Source organism: Cynoglossus semilaevis, unplaced genomic scaffold (genome assembly GCF_000523025.1).
Source record: "Cynoglossus semilaevis isolate Cse_v1.0 unplaced genomic scaffold, Cse_v1.0 scaffold1431, whole genome shotgun sequence".
NCBI lineage: Eukaryota > Metazoa > Chordata > Actinopteri > Pleuronectiformes > Cynoglossidae > Cynoglossus > Cynoglossus semilaevis.
Window position 1 is genome coordinate 264,249 of NW_007585118.1, and position 20,613 is coordinate 284,861.

Here is a 20,613-nt window from a genome sequence, read left to right on the forward strand (position 1 = left end):
GACATTTGGGTTCATGTAAGCCAGCATCATCAATTTACGATTTCATTATCTGCTGAGGTTACACACATTAATACAGTTGCATAGTGCAGCCCCTCTGGTTGCGTCACTGTTTTTATGATTTTTGCCTTTTCTGCTGCTTCTCGCTCTCTCTCCTTCTCTTTCTCTCTCTCCCTGCCTACTCCTTCACCCACACAGGTGTTTTTTGTTACCTGTTCAATCAGTCACACATGAGTGGGAGGAGCAAATGTATGAAGTACTGGACAACTGTGTCTCACTGGTGTTTGCAGGATGACCGTTTCAAATTAGAGCTGAAAGGATTAATCAAATATTCGATTAAAAATGTCCTGACTTTCTCAATAAATCACTCTGAATTACTCTGGATGTGGAATAACTTTGGTTTCGTTGTCATGATTCACCCTGATACCTAGTGTGACGCACGACGCCAGGACCACCACAACAAACCTGGAGCTGAGCTTAGACAAGATAAGATCTGAAAGGTAAAAAAAAAAAAGTTTTTATGTCGTTTATATATGTATGTTTATATATATTTTCATCTGACCTTTTTAGAATCTATACCACCAGCTGGGCTGTCAAGTATTACGCACGTACCAATATCTAACTAGGCCGAGTAATGTGCAACCCACAGCTTTACACTGCAGTAACCTAAACTTCCGCTCTTGTCGAGTCCCTTAGATCACATTTATTTTGGTTTGTTGTTGTAGTTTGTGTTGGATTTTGCTAGAGTTTAGGAGGAAACTTCAGGCCGACAACCATGTTCATGACTACGGTCTTACTCATACAATGCTTGGTTTATTTCAGCTCTATTTTCTTCAGCTTCTTCAATGATTTGAACTTTTCTTCCCTCAACTCACATTGATACACAAGCAGCATATTTGTATTTTCTATATATTCATGCTGCTTCTTTGTATCAATCCATATATGCTACTACTGAATCACAGCCTTAAATTAGGAAAACAGGCACGAATGTGCTGTATGTATGTATCCTGCCCTCATTGCCCCAACAGAAATCTTGACAAATTACATTTGACATTCCAAAGATCAATAACGTCAAAAAACAGAAAGTTCAAAAGGAGAAATTAAAAGTACAGTTATGACATCATCAGAGAGTTTCCTTCCATTTGTTACCTGCCTCCATCATGTATATGTTTTCCACAGGCTCAGACCTGGCTTAAAGGTTTGAATGTACATGGGCTTATGTGTAATTTGTGTCATTAATATAGAAATGCTGGTGTTTTTATTAGAACAACTGGAACTGTCAGTCCTGTGAAATGAATTGTAACAAATAAAATCAAGGTTATCAACGTAAAGTTTTCCTTCCAATGATAACCTTATAAGACCTGAATGTTATGAAGGCAAACTATTCATAACTATGTGAAGTAGGTCAGAGCAGTTAATCCTGTGTTTACTAAAAAGTGGCGTCACGAGGATTGAGAATAAAAAGTAAAGCATTGATAAGAGCGGAGCAGTCTCTCTGTGCCACCACTAGATTTCTTCAGAGCCAATAAAGTCTCTAGACATGCTGATCAAAGGATATGGCCCCCGAAATCACTCAGCAAATAAATTTTGCTCTCATAAAATGTGTGTAAATGTATTCAGTATTAGCTTAAACAGCCTGAACTTCTGCAGAAGATCATTTAGAAAATAGTCAAGGGTTCCACTGCCCATCTATCAGATTAGTCATGATTAATCAAGCTTCATAACAATCAGAATTCATCAAGATTAATCACTATTCAAAGCTACCTTGTGATTAATCAGAATAAACATTTTAAGTGCTCAATTTCACTTTTTTTTTCATTATTACAAAAATGCTGTGCAACTGTGGCTGTGACGTTTGAGAACAATCATGCCAAACTCAGCAAACACAAACTGCAGGTCTATTAAGTGGAGCACCCATGCAGCGCACGTCCCCTCAGACTCGCAGCAAATCAATGGACTGAGTGGCATCAGGGGTGTGGGTGGGGCGTGGCTGACAGGTCTCAAGTCAGTACAAAGACAAATTCCATTGATCCTAGAAAATCATTGCAGACAGATGTAACCCATGCACAACTCTGACAATCTGCTGATCCTCCACTGGGCTCTGACCCACATTATAATGACAAGTAAACACAACTTCACAGGACCTGTCTTCTGTCTTCTGTCTCTTCTGGCTGCGCTCTCCTAGCATCCTGCTCCTGTGTCAGTCTCAGCTGCAGACTTATCAGCGACATGCTTCTGTAGCTTAGAAAAGCCGCATTTTGGCTAACAAGATTAATTAAAAAGAGAGTCTGTAAATGAGTCTAATATGATCATTTTGTAGCTGTGGGGCCAGTTTCCTGCTCTGGAGGAGATTAGGGTCGTGCATTGCTGCATATTTTGGAGTTACTGACTGTTGCAATTTTGGAGTGAAGTCACTTGAGCTACATTTTGATGATAAGCAATATTTGTCCTGGAGCGCACAAACCCAGTTCTAAAATTTTTATACCTTGATAAATATCATGCCTTATTTTAGGAAGAAGTTATATGGAGAATTCAAATGTTAGAGCGCGAAGACCACGCTACACACTCTGACAGTTAGTGGGAAAACAAGTGAGTGACTGTGGCTTCACTGAAGTGAAGAGTACACACACCAGAAAAGAGGGCGTCAGATAGACAGAGAGACGGATGTCCTGCTTAAATTAATAGATCTTTGAAATTCTAACACGGAAAAAAGATTTAGTTCAAGAAAGAGGTGAATGGTCTTCACCAAAGTTACAATTAAGTGTCTAAAGTGTCCCATGCTCATCAGTTACTGTACTGTACACCCACTAAAGAAACCTGGGCCTTCGGCATCGTAGCTCATTCGTTTTGTGCCACAGTCCCTACACTGATGAGGAACGTTCTGGGGATCGCCAACAGTTACCAACATGAAGCCGACTTTAGCAGAGATATCTGAGGAGTTTGGTACTAAACTCTTATCGGCGGGTAAACTTGGGAGTTATAATAACCTCAGATGATGCACAATGATAGACCAGTAGGGATCAGTGGCTGTAACAGGTTGCCTATTATTGTGAGTCTGCCACAATTCTGAAGGAGCGGCTGCATTGATAGGGCTGGTCGCCTATAATAAAAACTCTGTAGATGGATGGATGGAAGGATAGATAATTCCAAAATAGTTCCCACATAGCTCCCACCCATACGCCACATCAGAAGCTGACTCTACAATTGTAATTCAGTTTTGTAACTATGTTTATTTACTGTTGACATTAACAAAGGATGACCATAATTAAACACTAGTGTTGTCCTACTGCTCCTGGTGTGTCTCCTACTGTAGGTGTCCATCTAATCCTCTAATTCTTCCCAGCATCACTATTTATGTTGCTACACATAATATAGAAGTGATTTGGTTTGGGGTGAAATCTTAATTTTGATTATGTTGTTGTTGTGTTTGTTTTGTTTTTTGTTTTTTTGTTTTTGTTTTTTTTGCTCTGTTGTGTATGTAACCACAGGCTCTGCCTACACTGCTGGAAGACAACTGTGTGCAATGTCAGCAGAGGTTATTGGTGTCTGCAGGAAGAAACAAAATTAACACTCAAAGAGGTTGAATCTGAGTCAAATTAAGCTCATGGACTTGGCTCATTAGTGATTTCAGGGTAAACTTTAAAAATGAGAAAGGAAAACAGCACGGAGACTAATTTCTTCTGTCTGAAAGGCTGAAAAACAGAGTCATAAATAAAATATGTGACACTGAAAGTAGGCCCTGAAATATGGAAAGTACAGCATCATTTCTCTGTGAAGGGTTTTCAGCAAAGTTGTTTTAACATTACAGTTTTGACGGCCGTTGTCTTTTTGCTGCAAACCCTCGAGATTTAACAGAGCAGAACCAGAAACTGACCAACGTTCAGCCCACTTCAGTGGACAGCCATCTCAGACCGCAGACCAACAGCTACTGACCTCAATCTTACAAATGTTCTCATCGTTTGAGGTTTTAAAATGACTTGCTGACACCGACACGAACAGTTGTGGCCCCAGAATATCTGGGCATCTCGTAATTTATGTAGAAGTTATGAGGGAGTTATTAAATAATCAAAGCTCAATAAAGGCTTAATAAAAAACTGTCCAAAATAATATTTTCACGTGCCCTAAATCAAATTTCAACTTGGAAATAAAGAGAGTATAGCCCAGTTTAGTCTGTATTTAATAATAACCTTAAAATACACAGTGTTGACACAGCAACAAACATATTTAGGAAATGTACTTCTGTCCTCTTTTAGGAAACATCTAAATATATTACTTTGCTTGTGTTGGAAATGTTTTGATTGAGATAAATAGGTTAGAATGTATACAAATACTGAACAGGCTTAATCAGCGCGCCTAACTCAGCAATCTGGGCACGTGCAGTACAGTAGGCCCACTGATATTGTAGTACTCACTGTGTTTGATGAAGATGAAACTATGTACAGTATCAGAACAGTCGACATGTAAATGTAAATTTGCCAGAGTTAATGTGATTTACCATGAAGTCGCAGTTGTACAATACTGTGAATAATTTACACATAAAATCTGTTGCAACTAGAAACAAACAGGGAAGATAATGAACCTACAAAGATATAAGAGCGTCCCCTTATAGGCAATACATTTTCACAGTTTTTTTTTTCCTTCTCATGTGACATCGACATCACAGGTCTGCACTTGTTAATGTTTATTTAAAGTGACATGAAAATTTACACCTGTCTTTGAGTAACAGCACAATCTGTCACTGTCATATTCAGCCCCTGGTGTTTATCAGCTAGTTGACAGATTATTTTTAATGCGGACGAACACTGTTTACTGATGCAGAAGATTATTTCTGCTTTTAATTAGTTCCGTCATTTATATTGCCCTTCTGATAAATACTGAGTTGTTTAGTGCTTTTAAGAAACTTTTCTTACATTTTTTTTCCTTTCTTAATATAATATTCAAAACTTAAAAGGAAAGATTTTAAGACTCACTGAGGCAATTTGTTCACTTTAACTCTCCTCTCAGAGGGTAGCTGTGGCTTACTCCCAATGAATTATGAGTAATAGTGATTAATCAACAGTCATAGAAATTCTGTATGTCATTATGTTTATTGGTGCAACAGAAATAGAAGTAGATGTTTGTGTTTTACACAAATCTATATGTTGGAATTTTTAATATGAAAAAATGTCAAGAAAAATGCCCAATATTATAACTCAGAATTAGGAGCCATGGAGTTGGTGGATTTTAGTCATTACTGTATATCTTTACAGTGGTGGGGAGAACACGTCAAGAGAAGACTTTCAAAAGTTTGGTCAAGCCTTTGTCCTCAACAGTACTTCAGTCAGTCTGCAGTCCCTCCAGTTCTCAGTTGTCACTCATCTTGTCAGTTGTACAGACTAACTGACTGCCCTGCGCTCGGTTAGGCTGGTCTGACGCGTCTTACCTAAACTTGAACCGTCCACGAACACACACTGACAGGTGCAGCCCTGGTACAAAGCTCTTTGCCACAGTGTGTGTCACAGGACAACATGACTGTGGATTACAGCAAAGATGAATGGAATGGATGATGCAATTATTTTTATTGTGCGTTAAAATTACCATAAAATGACCAATTTTAAGAATTTTAAGAAAAGAATGTTCATTTTGAGTGTCAGAGGTTTGTGTCAGGTATCAATCATGGAACCTTACAGATTTTAACTGACCTGCAGTTTGAGTTTTGTCGCATCAGCCCGCTATAAAAATGGACACTTTCAAAAGTATATTGATTTAAAATGAGAGCTCGCTCCCTATTGCACCGTAATACCTTATATCTTCAATTATGAGTTCAATTTCAGCCAGTTCAACGAGGTGAACTGGCTGAAGTTAAACAATACATTTGGACAAATATGAGTTGCAGAGGGGGAAAAAAATCAAATCTATGAGATAATTATCACTGTATCTCTTCATCAAAGTAAAATAACCTGAGGGGCGGGGGGGTTAGTACCAATAAATATTAATAAGACCCTATCACTGCTGTGTAGATTCTTTCCTTTGTAGAATATAATGGATGATGGGCTGCTCCATGTTGTAGCACTCAGCAGTGTAACCTACAGTAAGGTGTGTGCCCTCCTCTCTCTGTGCAGTTTGTATGTTTTCTGCGTGTTTGCGTGGGCGTTCTCCTGGGAGAACCTCCTTCTCCTCTCACACTTCAAAGACCTGTAGATAATGTTTAGGGTAATAACAGACTCTGCACTGACCGCAAATGTGCAAACGTGGGAAAGAATGGTTCTGTGTCTCTGTTGGTCACATTCGTCATGGACCTAACTGTTCTCAGGACCTGAAACAGGCCGAGCCCTGACTGTGAGTCGGAGATAATAAATGGATATATAATTCAACATGACATCAACCACTAAAGAATTTCCATCTGCTTTGAAGGAACAACATCTACATGGTTGCAGGTTCATATCCCGGCTCAGGGAGACAGCTTATTTTGTGGAGATTGTGTGTGTTCCCTGATTCTGGGGTTAACACAGACTTTCACACAAAAACAATACCATAATTGTGAAGTGTTTCTTTTTAGGTAACATGTTTGCTCTCTCCCATTGTATCCTTATTTTCTTATCTGTGTTGTTTTACCTCTGAAATTCTCATGCGCCATCTGTCAGTTCTAGCCAGGCCTGTATGGAGCTCTTTTAGATTAAAGACTTTCCAGTCCAATTTCTCTCCGTGGCACTTTTTTTTTTCTCTGTTTGTTGTCATTTAAGCCCTGGAGGTTGTCAGTGCACATACCACATCCTGGCTGCCCTTTGTGTTCTATTGTTTGAGTGTTGAACCAGTATGTTCTATCAAAGCACCTTACGAACACTTTGCAAAAGCCAAAGTATATTTGTTTGTTTTTTGTTTTTTTAATTTGACATTTGACACAGAAAATCCTAATTTCTATTTCAGATGGTACAGCGTTTTCTAGGAGATTTCTCCGTGTTTAAAGATGTGAATCAGTGAAAATAAGTAGAAACTTAAATGACTGTTTGTCATTGTTTTCTCTGTGTTATTTGAATTCTGGTTGGTAAAAAAAAAAGGATTATCTAATCACTGACCATCTGCTGGGCTTTCCTGTGAGTGCTGACAGAAATATCGGTGTAATGAGGCTCCACAGTACAGCACATGTGATGAATAAATGGTTTTGTGGATTTAAAAGTCCAAGTCCCTAATGATGCTGTGTAAAGACAGTTGTACTGGTGCTGCTGCTGCTGCTGCTGCTGCTGCAGAAGAAGTGATCAGTGAGACTACACTCCTTCTACTACTCTGGGAGCCGACAAGTCTAATGAGTGGAGGGGTGAGCGGAAGAATTGACATGCAGCCGTTAATGGAGTGTTGTGCAGTAGTTGAAACCAGGCTACTGTGCACTCACTTCCTAGATTAAGATTTATAAGGCAGGTTGAGGGAGTACAAATTTATATGTGCTATACACTTTACACCAGCAGTAACCCTAATTTCTGTAAAGGATGTGCAAATTCAAAGCACATAAACCTGAATAGAATTCTCACAAATTGGAGTATAAGTTAACAGGTGACCAGTGTCCAATCTGATTTTGTACTTTGTATTGTTTCCCAAGTTCTTTTGACCAGCGTTAATGGTAATAATAAGGACAGATGTTTGTACCAGGTATAATAAGTGTCCTTTCAGTGGCATTGGACCAAGGACCAAGACCAAAGCCTAGTGGAACTTCACACAGTACATAGGAAGAGGTATGGTTTAGTTTAGATCTAAAGCAGCATTGGCTTTAAAGGGTCTAACAGTCTGCCAGTCTCTGTGCACTGATGGACATCTGGTACCTTCCAGGTCATTTGGACATTGTGCCTTTCTAGTTTTAGTGACACTTCTGTCTTTTTCATGCTTCAGTAGCAGAGCATTTGCATAAATTGTAGGGAACAAACACTGATGGTGCCGCAAAAAGAAAAAGGAAAAAAACATGGGCCTGATTTGCTGAAGCTTAAGGCTTCCACACACTGTTCAATGATGTTTGAGATTCAACAGTGTGTTGCAGTAACACATGAACCGAGGCGAGTTTCCTGCCACGTAAATGCCAAAAAAAAGCCTGACAAATGTCAGTTTGTCTCATTTAAACATCCTATTTTAATTAAACAGCTTCTTCATGTTCACACGTTATCATTAAGGATATAGATTGGTGTTTGATGCAGGTTTCAGGGCTTCGGGGGAAAATCCTGAAAGTAATGAACTATTGACTATCTGTAACACGTGTGCTGTCAGGTAACTAGTGAGAGCCCTGGTAACTAATCTTAGAAATATCGTGTATGGAAGATTGAAGACAACAATTTCACACCTGGACCACACAGTGGTTATTTCTCCTGCTTCCAAGGAAGATGGTTTCCTATATGATCTCTGGTTGATGGTGGTGTTCTTGTACAGAATTTCTATGTTCTTGGATCGTTCACATCTATTGGTATTTTGGATTTGACACAGCCCAAAACATGCACTAGGGTAATTGCATTAAACTTAAAGTCCTGATGGTGAGAAAAAAGAGATTTTTCTGGAAGAATGATAGAAAGTACTGAAGCAAAAATGTTGGCTCTTTGGGCTAAAATTAAGATCAATAATATAATTAGGAATCACAGCAGTATGTAGGGGCAAATTGTATGCAATAACCTTTTTCAATATTAATTACAAAAACACTTTAAACTATTAAATAAATCATAACATGCTGTAAAAAAGCTGTGATCCGTACTAATGATTTCTTTGCTATCCTAATTGTCTGTTTTTATGTCTAGTCTATGAGCCATCAGCTTGTCCTCTAGAGCCAAATAAGGATTTTTGAATTAAATTTAATTAATCCCTATTTTGGATTCTAATTTGTTTTAATTTCATTAAGTTGTGTTTGTATAATGAAACAAATGTCGGGGCAAAATAAGATAAATATTCAATGGAATCAATAGATCGCACAAGACAGAGATTTCTATTAATAACAAAATAATAGTAGCACTGCTTGTGTTTTTAAATCGTGTGTGTTTAATTACGTCCCTGATGAAGATCACAGAAAAACATGATTGATGCAGTAGAAAAACACTCCAGTTATGTGCACTGCATCATTTAGTAGAAATGACTGTGTCAATAGAAAATCAGCTTCAACCATTCTACTTTCTGAATTTGGTAAATCAGCAATTTCTGACTTAACCAATTTGTGCAGAAGTCAGGAGTCTTAGGCTGAGTGGCTGTTTTTAACAGAAGTGAGCAGCATGTGAATGCATCAGCTCAGCAGAATTACTGCTTTACTGCCTTCCTTCCCAGTTCAGGATCAGATCAGAAACTGTCTCATCCAACGAGCCGGACTTCAATACAGACAAACGATTTGCATTGTGCATGACTGTTAAACACTGATACAGGAGCTGCTTCTTTCTATGTTCAAACATGAAGGACAATTGTGTTTTGGAGCAGGCCTAAAGACTTAATGTCCACTTAACGTAGGACTTGAGTTATTTCCTGTCCACTTTGCTGTGCTGTGTTACTTTTGTTCAATAATCCTTTAAAACTGGTCTTACTCTTATTTTGAATAAAAACTGTGTATAGCCTAGCCTATTAAATAAAGCTTATTAGTAATTATCCTCCTGAGAAAATGTTGATTTGTATGAGAGATTCCAAAAGGATCTATTCTCAGTTTCCTCTTGTTCAATATCAACTACCAAACAACTTTCGTAATCCACTTCAGCAGATGTAAACAGATTGCATATGTACAGCAGACTTTTTTTATTGACTTCAAACTTCCTCAATTTAGAGGCAGAGGTCAGATTTCCTATTGTGTGATATGTACAGACAGTGAACATTGCAAGATCAAATTGCATTGAAAAGCATCCAGTGGACATTGTAAATCTGCCCAGTATCTCTTTGGTGTTTTTGCATTTTGAATAAAAAAAAAATATATAGAGTGTAGTGTTCACTATTAGACCGAAACGGTTTACAGTTTGGCCATCTGCCATAGTATTTTACTCTGAAATTAATCATTTCACATTGTACCAAAGAAAACTTAAATATCTAAAAGGCTTTTCTGAACTGAACTGAAGGTTCAAAACACACTAAGCTGCTCAAAAGAAGAGCTCTACAGGCTGTTGTGGTCAAGTAGCCGTTTTTAACCAACCCACATACACTACCACTGCGCACTAATAAAAAAAAAGGTCCCCTCTATGGCGGAGGTTTATAGCTGACAAGATGTGAAGGTGGAGAGGTCAGACATACCCTGTGGGAGATTGAATCGTGGTAACCTCATTGCATTTTTGTCTTCATTGCAAGGACTAGTGTTAGACCAATAAGAAGAAGGGATGACAAAATGTTCCTAAAATAGTAACATGCTCACTCAAAAAAGCTCTTACATAATTGCACAAGGAGTAATGTAGCAGATTGAGATTTTTGAAGGAGAAACCTGACATGTTTTACACTGAAAATAAATGTAAACAGCTGTGGTGGGTTGGGGTGTGTGTGTGTGGGAGGGGGTGTTGTGTTGAATGGGGCTGTCTGAAGCAGACAGTAGAGCTCTACAGCAAACACATATGACCAAGCAGATTGACATTGCACGGCTTTAAGAGTCTGGGAATCACTTGTTGTGCAGGTTACACTCTGATTAACAAGTATGCACACAATGCGGGCTCTAAATATGCCAGAGCTTAACACGGCAAACAATGCAGTGTACACCCACACTGAGACTACTGTACAGGGAACAGAGGAAGCTAGAAGCACCCACACAGTGGGCTTTGAACACATGATCTAAACGCACCATCTGTGTCTTCTCCACAAACACAAATGATCCTCACTCCACTCATGCACACAATTAAGGAGGTTCCAATCAGGATAACACAACTATACACACGAGAAACACAAGCACACCAACGACAGCGCACATCTATTCTGTGAGCTACAGTAGTTACGTTTAGAAATTTGCACACACTTAATGATAGTATAAGAAGTTTCGGAGACTCACCCAGAAGAGAAGGTTGAAGAAAACCATTCCATATCTCAGGGCCATCATGCAACCCTCAGCCATCCTGCAGCGTCGCAGTTCTAGAAGGAATATGAAGGAGAGATCCAGGTAAAAGACCACATACTTCTTCCCCTGGGCGTAGCGACCCTTGGATGTTTGTGGCCCCTTTGTCGTGTGGAAACCAAACGCAAAAGGCGGTCGCTTATACTCGAACTCTCCACTGAAGCGATGGAACCCCGACGTGAATGGTGGAGTCTCAGGTTTACTGTCCAGAGATGGACTCCGGCGGTAAGGAGTCTCATCTGTACTTGAACGTCTCATTATGGAACTTGAATTAGTTGAAGTCTTCAACAGTCACTCTGTGTATTTCAGTTTGTGGGGAAAAAAACTCGTTGAACGACTGAGAACAATCTTCAGAGAGGTTTCTGTCTTTGCACACTTTGGCTGAAACAATGATGCCCCCTGTCAAATCACAGAATTATTGACCTAATTACACTCACTCACAGTGTGCTCACATTTGATCTCAGATAATCTTTAAAGGATGATGTGTTTTTATCCACTGGACCTTAAATGATCACTAAAATCATAGAGTCTATTCTCAACTATTCACAAAAGCAAACATTGTAAAAGAAAAAAAAACTGCCACGACACCTGTGCAAAAACGATGTATCTAAGATATATTCCCAACACACACACACATATCTGCACATCCCTGTTCCCCTCTCCTAAATCCCTTAAACAGAGGTGTCATGTTCTTTGAGATAAGCTGGATTTCAGTTTCATCTCGTGACTGTACAATCAGTTAAACCACTGGAGGGTTCTGACTCCAGCGCTCCAGCAAGATTATCCAGAAATGTCCTACCTGGTCTTGTAAGAAAATCCTACTCAGCGTCTCTCTCCACCAGGGGGTAACAGCAGCCCTACTTTAGCCAATTAACTTATTTCAATCAGATAAAACAAGAACTCTGGTAAAGAGTTCTGGTGAAATGCAAAATAGATCAATAAAAAAACTGCAGGAACTAAATAAGAAAGAAATTATGGAATGGAATTGAATGAATGTGAGAGGAAGAGAATGTGAGAAGTTAAAAGGATGGATGTGAGGGGACCAATCTCAGTATCCCTGTTGAATTTCTTCCCTTCTCTGACATTTCCTCACTCTGCCCCAACTTGTCCTGTGTGTGACTCAAAAGTGTCAGGGGGGTTACTCTGCCTCCGCCTGCATCTTCACACATCTAACAAAATTAACCCTCTTCCACTCACTCGCTCTTCTTATCTGCTGCACCTGACACTGAGCCACTCTCTGCGCTTCCCTCTCAACGCTGGAAATTCATTTCCACACTCTCATCAGTGAGGCAAAAAGTGCATCAGTGAGGCAAAGTGTGCAGTGTCCCCTCTTCCCGTGCCTGCTTCCACCGCTTAAACGTCCCCCCTCTCTTCTTTAGGTAGACAAGGAGATCAGTGTGTCCATCAGGGTCATGGCCAGGCAGCAGGAGAAGAAGTGAGGAGAAGAGAGTTGAAGCAGAAAAGAGACTGCAGTGAGCGAGCGCTGGTTCAGCCTTGCTGCCTGAAGCTCCCTCCTTTTCTCCCTAGCTCCTTCCCTTCACATTCTTCTGCTGTCTCTCTTTCTCTCTCTCTCTCCCTTTCTCTCTCCCCTCCCCTTTTCTTTTCCTCTCTCCTCTCACAAGCTCTGATGCTCTCTGCCTCTCTCACACACACACATACACAATCTCAAACACCCCATCCCTCCTCGGCAACTATCCCTTCAACCTGGCAATGCAAAAGGCAGGGGCTGTCATTCATATTCTGGCCACACCCTACAAGAGAACACATCCAATCAGTGTTCTGCCCAGACCCCTCCCTCCTCATGCACATGCCAATCATAACCCAACATCTAGCAGATAAGAGTTAGACGTGCATAAGCAGAAACATGGGACTGTATAAACATACAAAAACACGCAGAACCTAGTGTGCTGCTAACACAGCATCGCTGAGGAAGCCTGCTGCACTTGCACTACAGTCCTCCCTCCTCCTCCTCCTTCTTCTCCTCATCCCTGCCTCCTGCCCGTTTCTCATTCCAAATGCAGAGGTTGTTCGTCCATAGAACCCAGACTGCTCTCTGCATGCTTGACTTCAGTGGTGTTTCTCTCCATTTCGATCCCTCTGCTCCAAGACTTACAGTATCCACTTGCACAAATTTCAACATTTTAAACTATTCATCCAAAGTGTTCCTTTAAAAAAACACAGTGGGAGGGTTGTGGTGTGCTGCTGGCATAAACAGAAAATAACTCCCCAACCCTGTCACCCTCTGGGTCAATGACCATGGGAGTCGGCAAGGTTTCAGAACTGGTCTGTATCAAGTACTTAATGGATTTCTTTTTGTACGCAGCAGCCTTGGGGCAGTGATGTGATTCTGGCACGAATGAATTGAAAACATTACTTGACACAAGGTCATATTGTAATGAGGAATAAGTTGTGAACTTTGTAGGAGGAACAGGAGTGACGCAGCCGCAGGTTCTGACACATTATTCCTCTGTGTTTGTGTTTGGATATATTCCACAACAATTACAGACATAATTTAACTTTGACATTCAATGGTTGCATATAACTCTTCATCATGCTTGTAGTGAACATCTGTGGTTTTTAAATCTCAAACTTAAGCTGTATAAAGTAATGACATGTGTTAGGTCACCGGAGAGAGAGTGTTTCAAAATGTCACATGTAAAATCTCATTTTCAAAATTGTCTGTGAACCTTTCCAACAGTTTGGCTTTGACTGTCCTGTCGCTGCTGTTAGAGTTAGTCCTTCACTAGTCTAATCATACAGTAACTGTAATGGCTTACATGAAAGACCTGGGATTGTCAGGAAATCTCTGAGAGCTAAATACTGTGGCTTTATCCTCCAACTATAGACAGCTTCAGATAAAGTACTGTCCTGTTATTATAACACAGCTCAACGTCAGAGATATTCAAAGATTCACGTCTTTCAACGCACAAACAATAGTCTTCCTGACACATCTATGTTTTTCAATGTCAAGTGGCTTTTATTGATGTCTGCAAGCCAACACGGATGGATACAATTTAGAAACTCAGTTGTTGACTTGAGTCAAACAAATACTTGCTCTACTACCAGACCATCATACAAAATTGTATTTTGCAACTGTCCTGTCCTTTCTAGAATTCTCCACAAATTATGTGATACATGAACAAAAATGTGGGGAAAAAAAATTCTCTCAAAGATTAACTCAAAACTGGACAGCTCCAAAGGAAGTTGAATAATTAATAAAATTATGTAGGTTTGAATCATAAACCACTTAAACATGTGTGAACAGACTTTCATTAGGACTTAAGAATGACAGGTTTGTCGTAACTATAATTCACATCTCACATCTTTGCCGGAACCTTGCAGATGAGGTCCCGCCTCATTAGACCCAGGGTTTTCTTCCCATTGGGACTAATGATTCTAAAAAAATCAGTAAAGACAGCAGAAATGGTCCCTAGTGGGTACACATACACTCACACACATAAGCATACACACACACACGTGCCCTCTACTGCCCTCATTCGAACGTTGCATTGACTTCTATTCAACTGGACAGTGTAATGAAAACCTGTCAGGTTTTCTGGGACTGCTTGGCCAGGCCATTGTCCCAGTAAGCATCACTGGTCCTGACATCGTTTTTTTTTTTTTTTTTAATGCCTTGAATGGGCATCAAAAGAAAAATTCACACATCCATGCTCACAAACATACACCAACACAAACACAGCAGAACATGTAGTTAATGTGCAGTGGCACCGGGGGAGGGAGGCAGCAGCTTTGATGTCCTCAGCATGTACAAATTAATGTGCATATGGAAAAAAGGGAGGTTTTTTGGCAGCAGCAAGGAAACATGATACACACCATGATGAAAATGAATCTGTGTGTTTACAGCACTTTATGAATTACTGTGATGTGAAATAAGGATTTAAATGGACTAACGTTCAGAGTCAGACACAGAAGAGGCGGTCTGCTGTACTCTGTTCTCCATGCAGATATAAAAAGGAGCAAGGCAGCAGGCTCAGGTTCTCTTGTTCAAAGCTGGAATATGAGTCTCCAAAGAATATCTGCATTAAAAGACCAAATGGGCTGAAATGATAACTGCAACCCTCACAGAGCACGAATAGCGTATGAAATGAGAATAGCCCGGCTGCCTGATAGCAATTGCACTTATGCAACGTCGCTAAATTGTCACGCTTCTTAATTTGATCCTATTTCAGGCAGCATCCTGTTTTATGAGCTTCTTTGACGGTAATCTTAGTGTGTTGAGGGGCTTTGTGAGTCTGCAGAGCACGCAGCATTTCTCAATGACCTTTAAAACACAGAGCAAAGTAGCTTTTGCTCCCAATTATCATTTTTATTCTTCATAATACAGTAACATCTTAATGACCGTGAGGAGTGATTTTCCCCTTATTCCACAAAAAGTCCAACAGCCATTATGTACAGTACAAAACAGGAAATGTTCTAATGACGATATTCATCTTTTCTTTCTTTATCTACAAAATGAATTACCATTTCCTTTGTAGACATTATCTCAGGAACATGCTACAGCATCTGCTCCTTGTTACCCTTATATGACCTTTTACTAAAACCAAACAGCGTCTATTAAAAACCTTGCTTTCCATATTCCACGTTGAAGAAAGTTTCCTAGTTCGTTAATCTGAAAGTTTCCTTAAAAAAAAGTTACAAATTGCTTCACTGTTGCATAGTGTCAGCAGCAGCTCCTGTCAGTTAGTGACCACAAATAATGTGCAGACCAGAATATCATATTCTGACCAGGGTTTGCCGAGGCTCAGGTGCTGTCAGAACATCAGCTGATAACATAACTGCCGCGTAGGAGGTAGATATGATGAGTAAAACCGCAGATCCATAAAAGCAATTCATAATGGCAATCGTTTTAAAAGCACCGCCATAAAGATTAATATTAACAGCTCTGGTGGGAAATAAACACGTCAAGCACATGCCACCAAGCAGGCATCGGCACGAAACATTAGGCAATGTAACGTGATAGCGTTAACTTGTTTATCGAGAAGAGAAACCTACAGTTCAGAATGATTTCAATGGTAAATAGCAAAAATATGAATAATGCAAAAAGCCATTCCATTAGGAAGGGCAATTCCAGCCAAAAAAGATAGCCCAGTCGTGGGTTTCATGGGTTATGGAAGGCACAGTGAAATAAAACATTTTTTTATTTGTATTTTTTACTACCCTTCATTGCTACACTGTTAACCAAATTTGTACATCTGGCAAATGCTGTACATCTGGTAAAATGGCAAAAGAACAGCAGAGCACGGGGGATATGGATAGATACTGTCCTGAGGGCAAAAACTCTGACCTCATCTGTGTCTAAATTTAGGCAAAATGTGTCATAATGATAGTCAGGCAGGAATCTAGTCTCTCATGGAGACAGTTGCACAGAGCTGTTGTCATAGCAGCTTAAGTAGCAATAACTTCAGGCTCTAATTATTTTATATGCCAATGTTGTTTACATCTATGTATTCTTAACACGTATTACCTTCATTAACTTATGGCAGGTACTCCAAGGCTACTGAAAAGTATCTTAGTTTTTTTACTCTGTAGTTATTACACATTGTATACATATATATATATATGTATATATATATGTATGCTTTTCTTTTTATTCATGGCACTAATGACAATATGTATGCAGGGTCATAATATCTCAAACTTTTTACTTTTCTAATGTTACAATTTAACATATATTAAATACCATTAAATAAACATCACAAGTAACACATTATATAGTACTCAAGTCAACGTGCTTGGCAATAAATGTGCCAATTTAAAATGCAGAGAGTTTCACTCTTGACTAAGGCTAATTAAGGACAGGTAACTCTTAAGTTGTAATGAATCAAAGCAATTACAAGGGTTAAGATAAGTTTTCAGGTAAGAAAACTTTAATTTCTCCAGAGGGATGAAGACTCAAGCCCTAAAAGCAGTTTGCTTTGTTAGCTGGCAGCCCTGACAGAAGCACATACAGCAAACTGAAGCTTCATTTGCATTGTGACAATGCAATCTATTTTCAAATATGGATTGATCGTGTTTATTAAGGTAAATCGTCATTTCTAAATATGACAAGCATCTTTCTCTGTATATTTCTTGAACAGAAAGACTTACAGTAGGAGAAGGTGAATGTACAGTATGTGTTTCACCCCTGTTTTTGTATAATGGAATTGTTAATAGGGAAAAGAATTGTGCAAAATCACAACTTAAATCGTATCAAAATCTGTAATTGTTCCTGTGTTCCTACTGTTTTGACCAGAACAGTATTTTGACCCCTTGTGTGTATGTATGAAGTAGTGCGAACATTTTTGGTTATTTGGTTAATTAAAATAAAAATTTCATTTTTGAAATTATTGACAGCTCTCATAAAATGAACAGAGAAAAAGGCTGACTTTTCCTTTTACTGTTCAGTTTCTATTAGACTGCAATAAACCACAATGGAGTAAAAACAAGGATTAAAGATAAACACAAATTAAACTTGAATGTTGAAACAATTAAACACACATTAGACGTCATGATTGAATAATTCAATGAGACAGGCAGTGAAACACAGACGGCCCACACTGTGTTTACCACAGCTGAACGTGGTGTCCTAATACCATTACATATGACGGGATTAATTACTGATGTTGATTCAATAAGGATGTTTTAGATCAGGGGACATAAAGAAACTTAGTGAGCCACCCGTTGTTCGTAGGCATATGTCTAAAATTCAATTATGCTAAATTTTACACTTTAAGATCAACAGCAATGTTTCTAAACAGGTTTGAATGTGGATGGTTTAAAAGTGTCTGCCCACCTGGATTTAATGTTTATAACAGCAAAACAAATGTGGGTAACGATATATAAGGACACACAGCTTCACTGGTAACTAGCTGCTAGCATGTTGTACTAAATAACTTAGGTCTGCATGAATAAAAAGTATGGACATTATAGTCATAGTGCTTCAGAACAAGTTAATGGCACTTGATGACTCATCAGAGGGCCAATCCTAACATTGCCTACTTGACTCCTGCACTGAGGGACAATTATATTAATCTGCTTCTAAAAAAGGCCATTACGAGATGTTGTTGTCATTGACTGCAGCCTCTACCAGAAGACTTTATATAAATGACAAACTCATTTTTATACTAACAGTATAACAGCAGCTTTTTTAAAGGTGTAGAGCATGACCAACAACTGGTGGCCCGCGGGCTGAATTTGGCCTACAGAACTGTACAATCTGGTTCATGACCGGATTCTAAAATAAATATCAAATAATATGTTATAATAATGACATCACATGATTTTTATTTTATTTGACTGTTCTCCTGCTGTGTTCAGGATCATCTGGTGCTTTAAGTAATGACAACATGCTGAGGTAATTCAACAATGAGTTTCACTTAGGTTGCACACATGGAAATGCATTAAACGTTTCCTTGAGTTATTAAAAGATCACATGTTATATTTTACAGCGAGAATTTGAGTATTTGCGTCATTTTAACATCAGCAGGCAGTCCCAATAAAAATCACAAATATCTTTGCCATGCACGACACCATCGCACAGTCGAAAACATGGCTGCCTGCAGGAACACAAGGAAAAACAGATTTCAGCTATTAAACAGAAGGCGCGCCCAATAAAATTCACATCTCCATAAGTCCACAAGATTTTAAGTCTATGTATTTCCTCTTTTATTTCCTGTGAGAAACATTTTCCAGCTGGGAAGTTATTTTTTATAAACCACACATTCTCACCATGACATATATAGAGAAACCAAGTGTCGGCTTCAGGGAACAAAGCAGCGGCTGTTCTTTTGTTGCCTTGTTTGCTAACTTTATTACATTCATTCGTATCCAAACAGATGATTTCAAACACTGCAGACACAAAAGAACACATTTAAACTTGGTGTTGGAGATGGTGGCTGAAAATCAGCTTCTCTGTGTGATATTAAAACCACCTGTTTCAGTGGCTTTGGTCCATGAATGGGAATGTGTTGAACAGATATTTGTTAACAGAAGTTTTGTTAATTTAAGCAGATTTAAACCTTGAGGTAATAACCTAAAATACCAGGTATGTTTTGTGTTGGGTAGTAAAATATAGATACATACTTTCCACCATGCTTTATGCATCTGAAGTTCTTAGTTTGGAGCAAACAGCTTTTTGGGGGTTTTTTCTTTTTGATTTTTTGTTTTGCATTTGTTCGTCTACCACTGAGCCTTTATTTTTTTGAGAGTATTCTTTTGTACGTTTAAATACTCTGCAGCTTTTTCCATTACTAGATAGAAATAAAGGGATGAACTCCAACCTCTCATTTATGGGTGCTGCACTGAAAGAGGCAAATTGTTTTGTGTCAAAATGTTTGACCATAACTGCTGCCCATGAACCAAAAACAACAGAATAGTGGAAGAATTCTCGCATGGACCAATGCAGTTGCAGACTTTTTAATAAAAATATTAGGAACAACACATCCTGATTTATTCATCTATTTTATTTGGCACATGTTGAACTGTCCCCATTGCTTTTCTGGGGCAAAGAACTGTTGTACATTATTTAAAACTGTAACAGAACCCAGGGGGCAGACAAATGAAATAAATGATGCCATGTCTTGAACAATATTACAATCACTTTGTAGCCTGGTTTAATGAGTGTGATTATGGGCTGTTAGGAAAAATTTCACTTTGAGCGAGGTCTGTCGAGGTGTGTATTGATTTACAAAAGGCAAATTAAGGAGTCGCAGGTAATCATGAGGGGAACAGAGTGAATGGTGATAAAACTGCTAATCTGACAATTAATAAAAAAGTGACACAATTATTGTAAAATATATAAAAACAGTCTCTTAGGCATTAGAGGTTAAAGATTAGCCACTAGTTGGCACTGTTGTTTCATGGGCCAACCACCAGTTAATTTAATAAGCCATTGGTTTAGATGGCATAATATGGTTACTTTCAAGTTGAAAGTATTTTGCCAACGCATACATAGTGAATTATATATTTTGATTAATTTGTTAGTTAAAGCCGACTTGTTGTCCCCTGTGTATGGGTCTGAATTCTCAGTCCATTTTCCATCTTCACACATACTGTACAGTGTAAGCTGCATTTTCTCCTTTACCCCTTGTTCCTATCGTTGTTTAGAGTTTGTATTTTCTCCCCTGTGTGTGTGGTTTTCCCATCTTCTGCCCACGGTCTAAAGACACTCAGATTGGAGATTAGGTTAATTGAACACACTAAATTGACTGTAGGTGTAAATGTGAGCTTAAGTGGTTGTTTGTCTCCATGAAAGATTGACTCTAGCTCCCATTAGGACCCTTAACAGGATAACTGGTAAAGATTGATGAATGGAGAGGAAACCACAGTGGAAGTAGTATAAAATATAGGCTGAGGCAATGTCATTCACAAATGCCTACATCAACATGTTTTGTATTCATAAGGGATGTTTGTTGATGGATGGATGGATGGATGTGTCTGTAAGAACTTTGTAAGAAACTAAGTTTGCATCTCAGTGCAAATATCTTAAATAATAATACTGCATACTACAATTTGCATCTGGAGGATTTGCTGTACCAGCTATTCTCTTACATTTTAATATGTACAAATTGTAGGTGTTGACTAAACACTTTTCAGATTGCTGGGCTTTC

General features: G+C 38.9%; 1 protein-coding gene across 3 annotated transcripts in view; it reads right to left on the reverse strand.

Moving 5' to 3' along the window:
- The window catches only part of tspan4a (tetraspanin 4a), a 115,586-nt gene that overhangs the window by 78,268 nt on the left and 16,705 nt on the right, over nucleotides 1–20,613 (reverse strand). Inside the window, exon 2 of one of the 3 annotated variants that reach the window (XM_008337310.3) lies at nucleotides 10,943–11,022. The exons of 1 other annotated variant lie outside the window; for it this stretch is intronic. In XM_008337310.3, coding sequence (XP_008335532.1) covers nucleotides 10,943–11,005 — 63 coding nt within the window. In that variant the 5' untranslated portion in view covers nucleotides 11,006–11,022. Of the gene's footprint in view, nucleotides 1–10,942; nucleotides 14,526–20,613 lie in introns of those variants that run through there. One more of the 3 variants, XM_008337309.3, reaches the window with a different exon arrangement.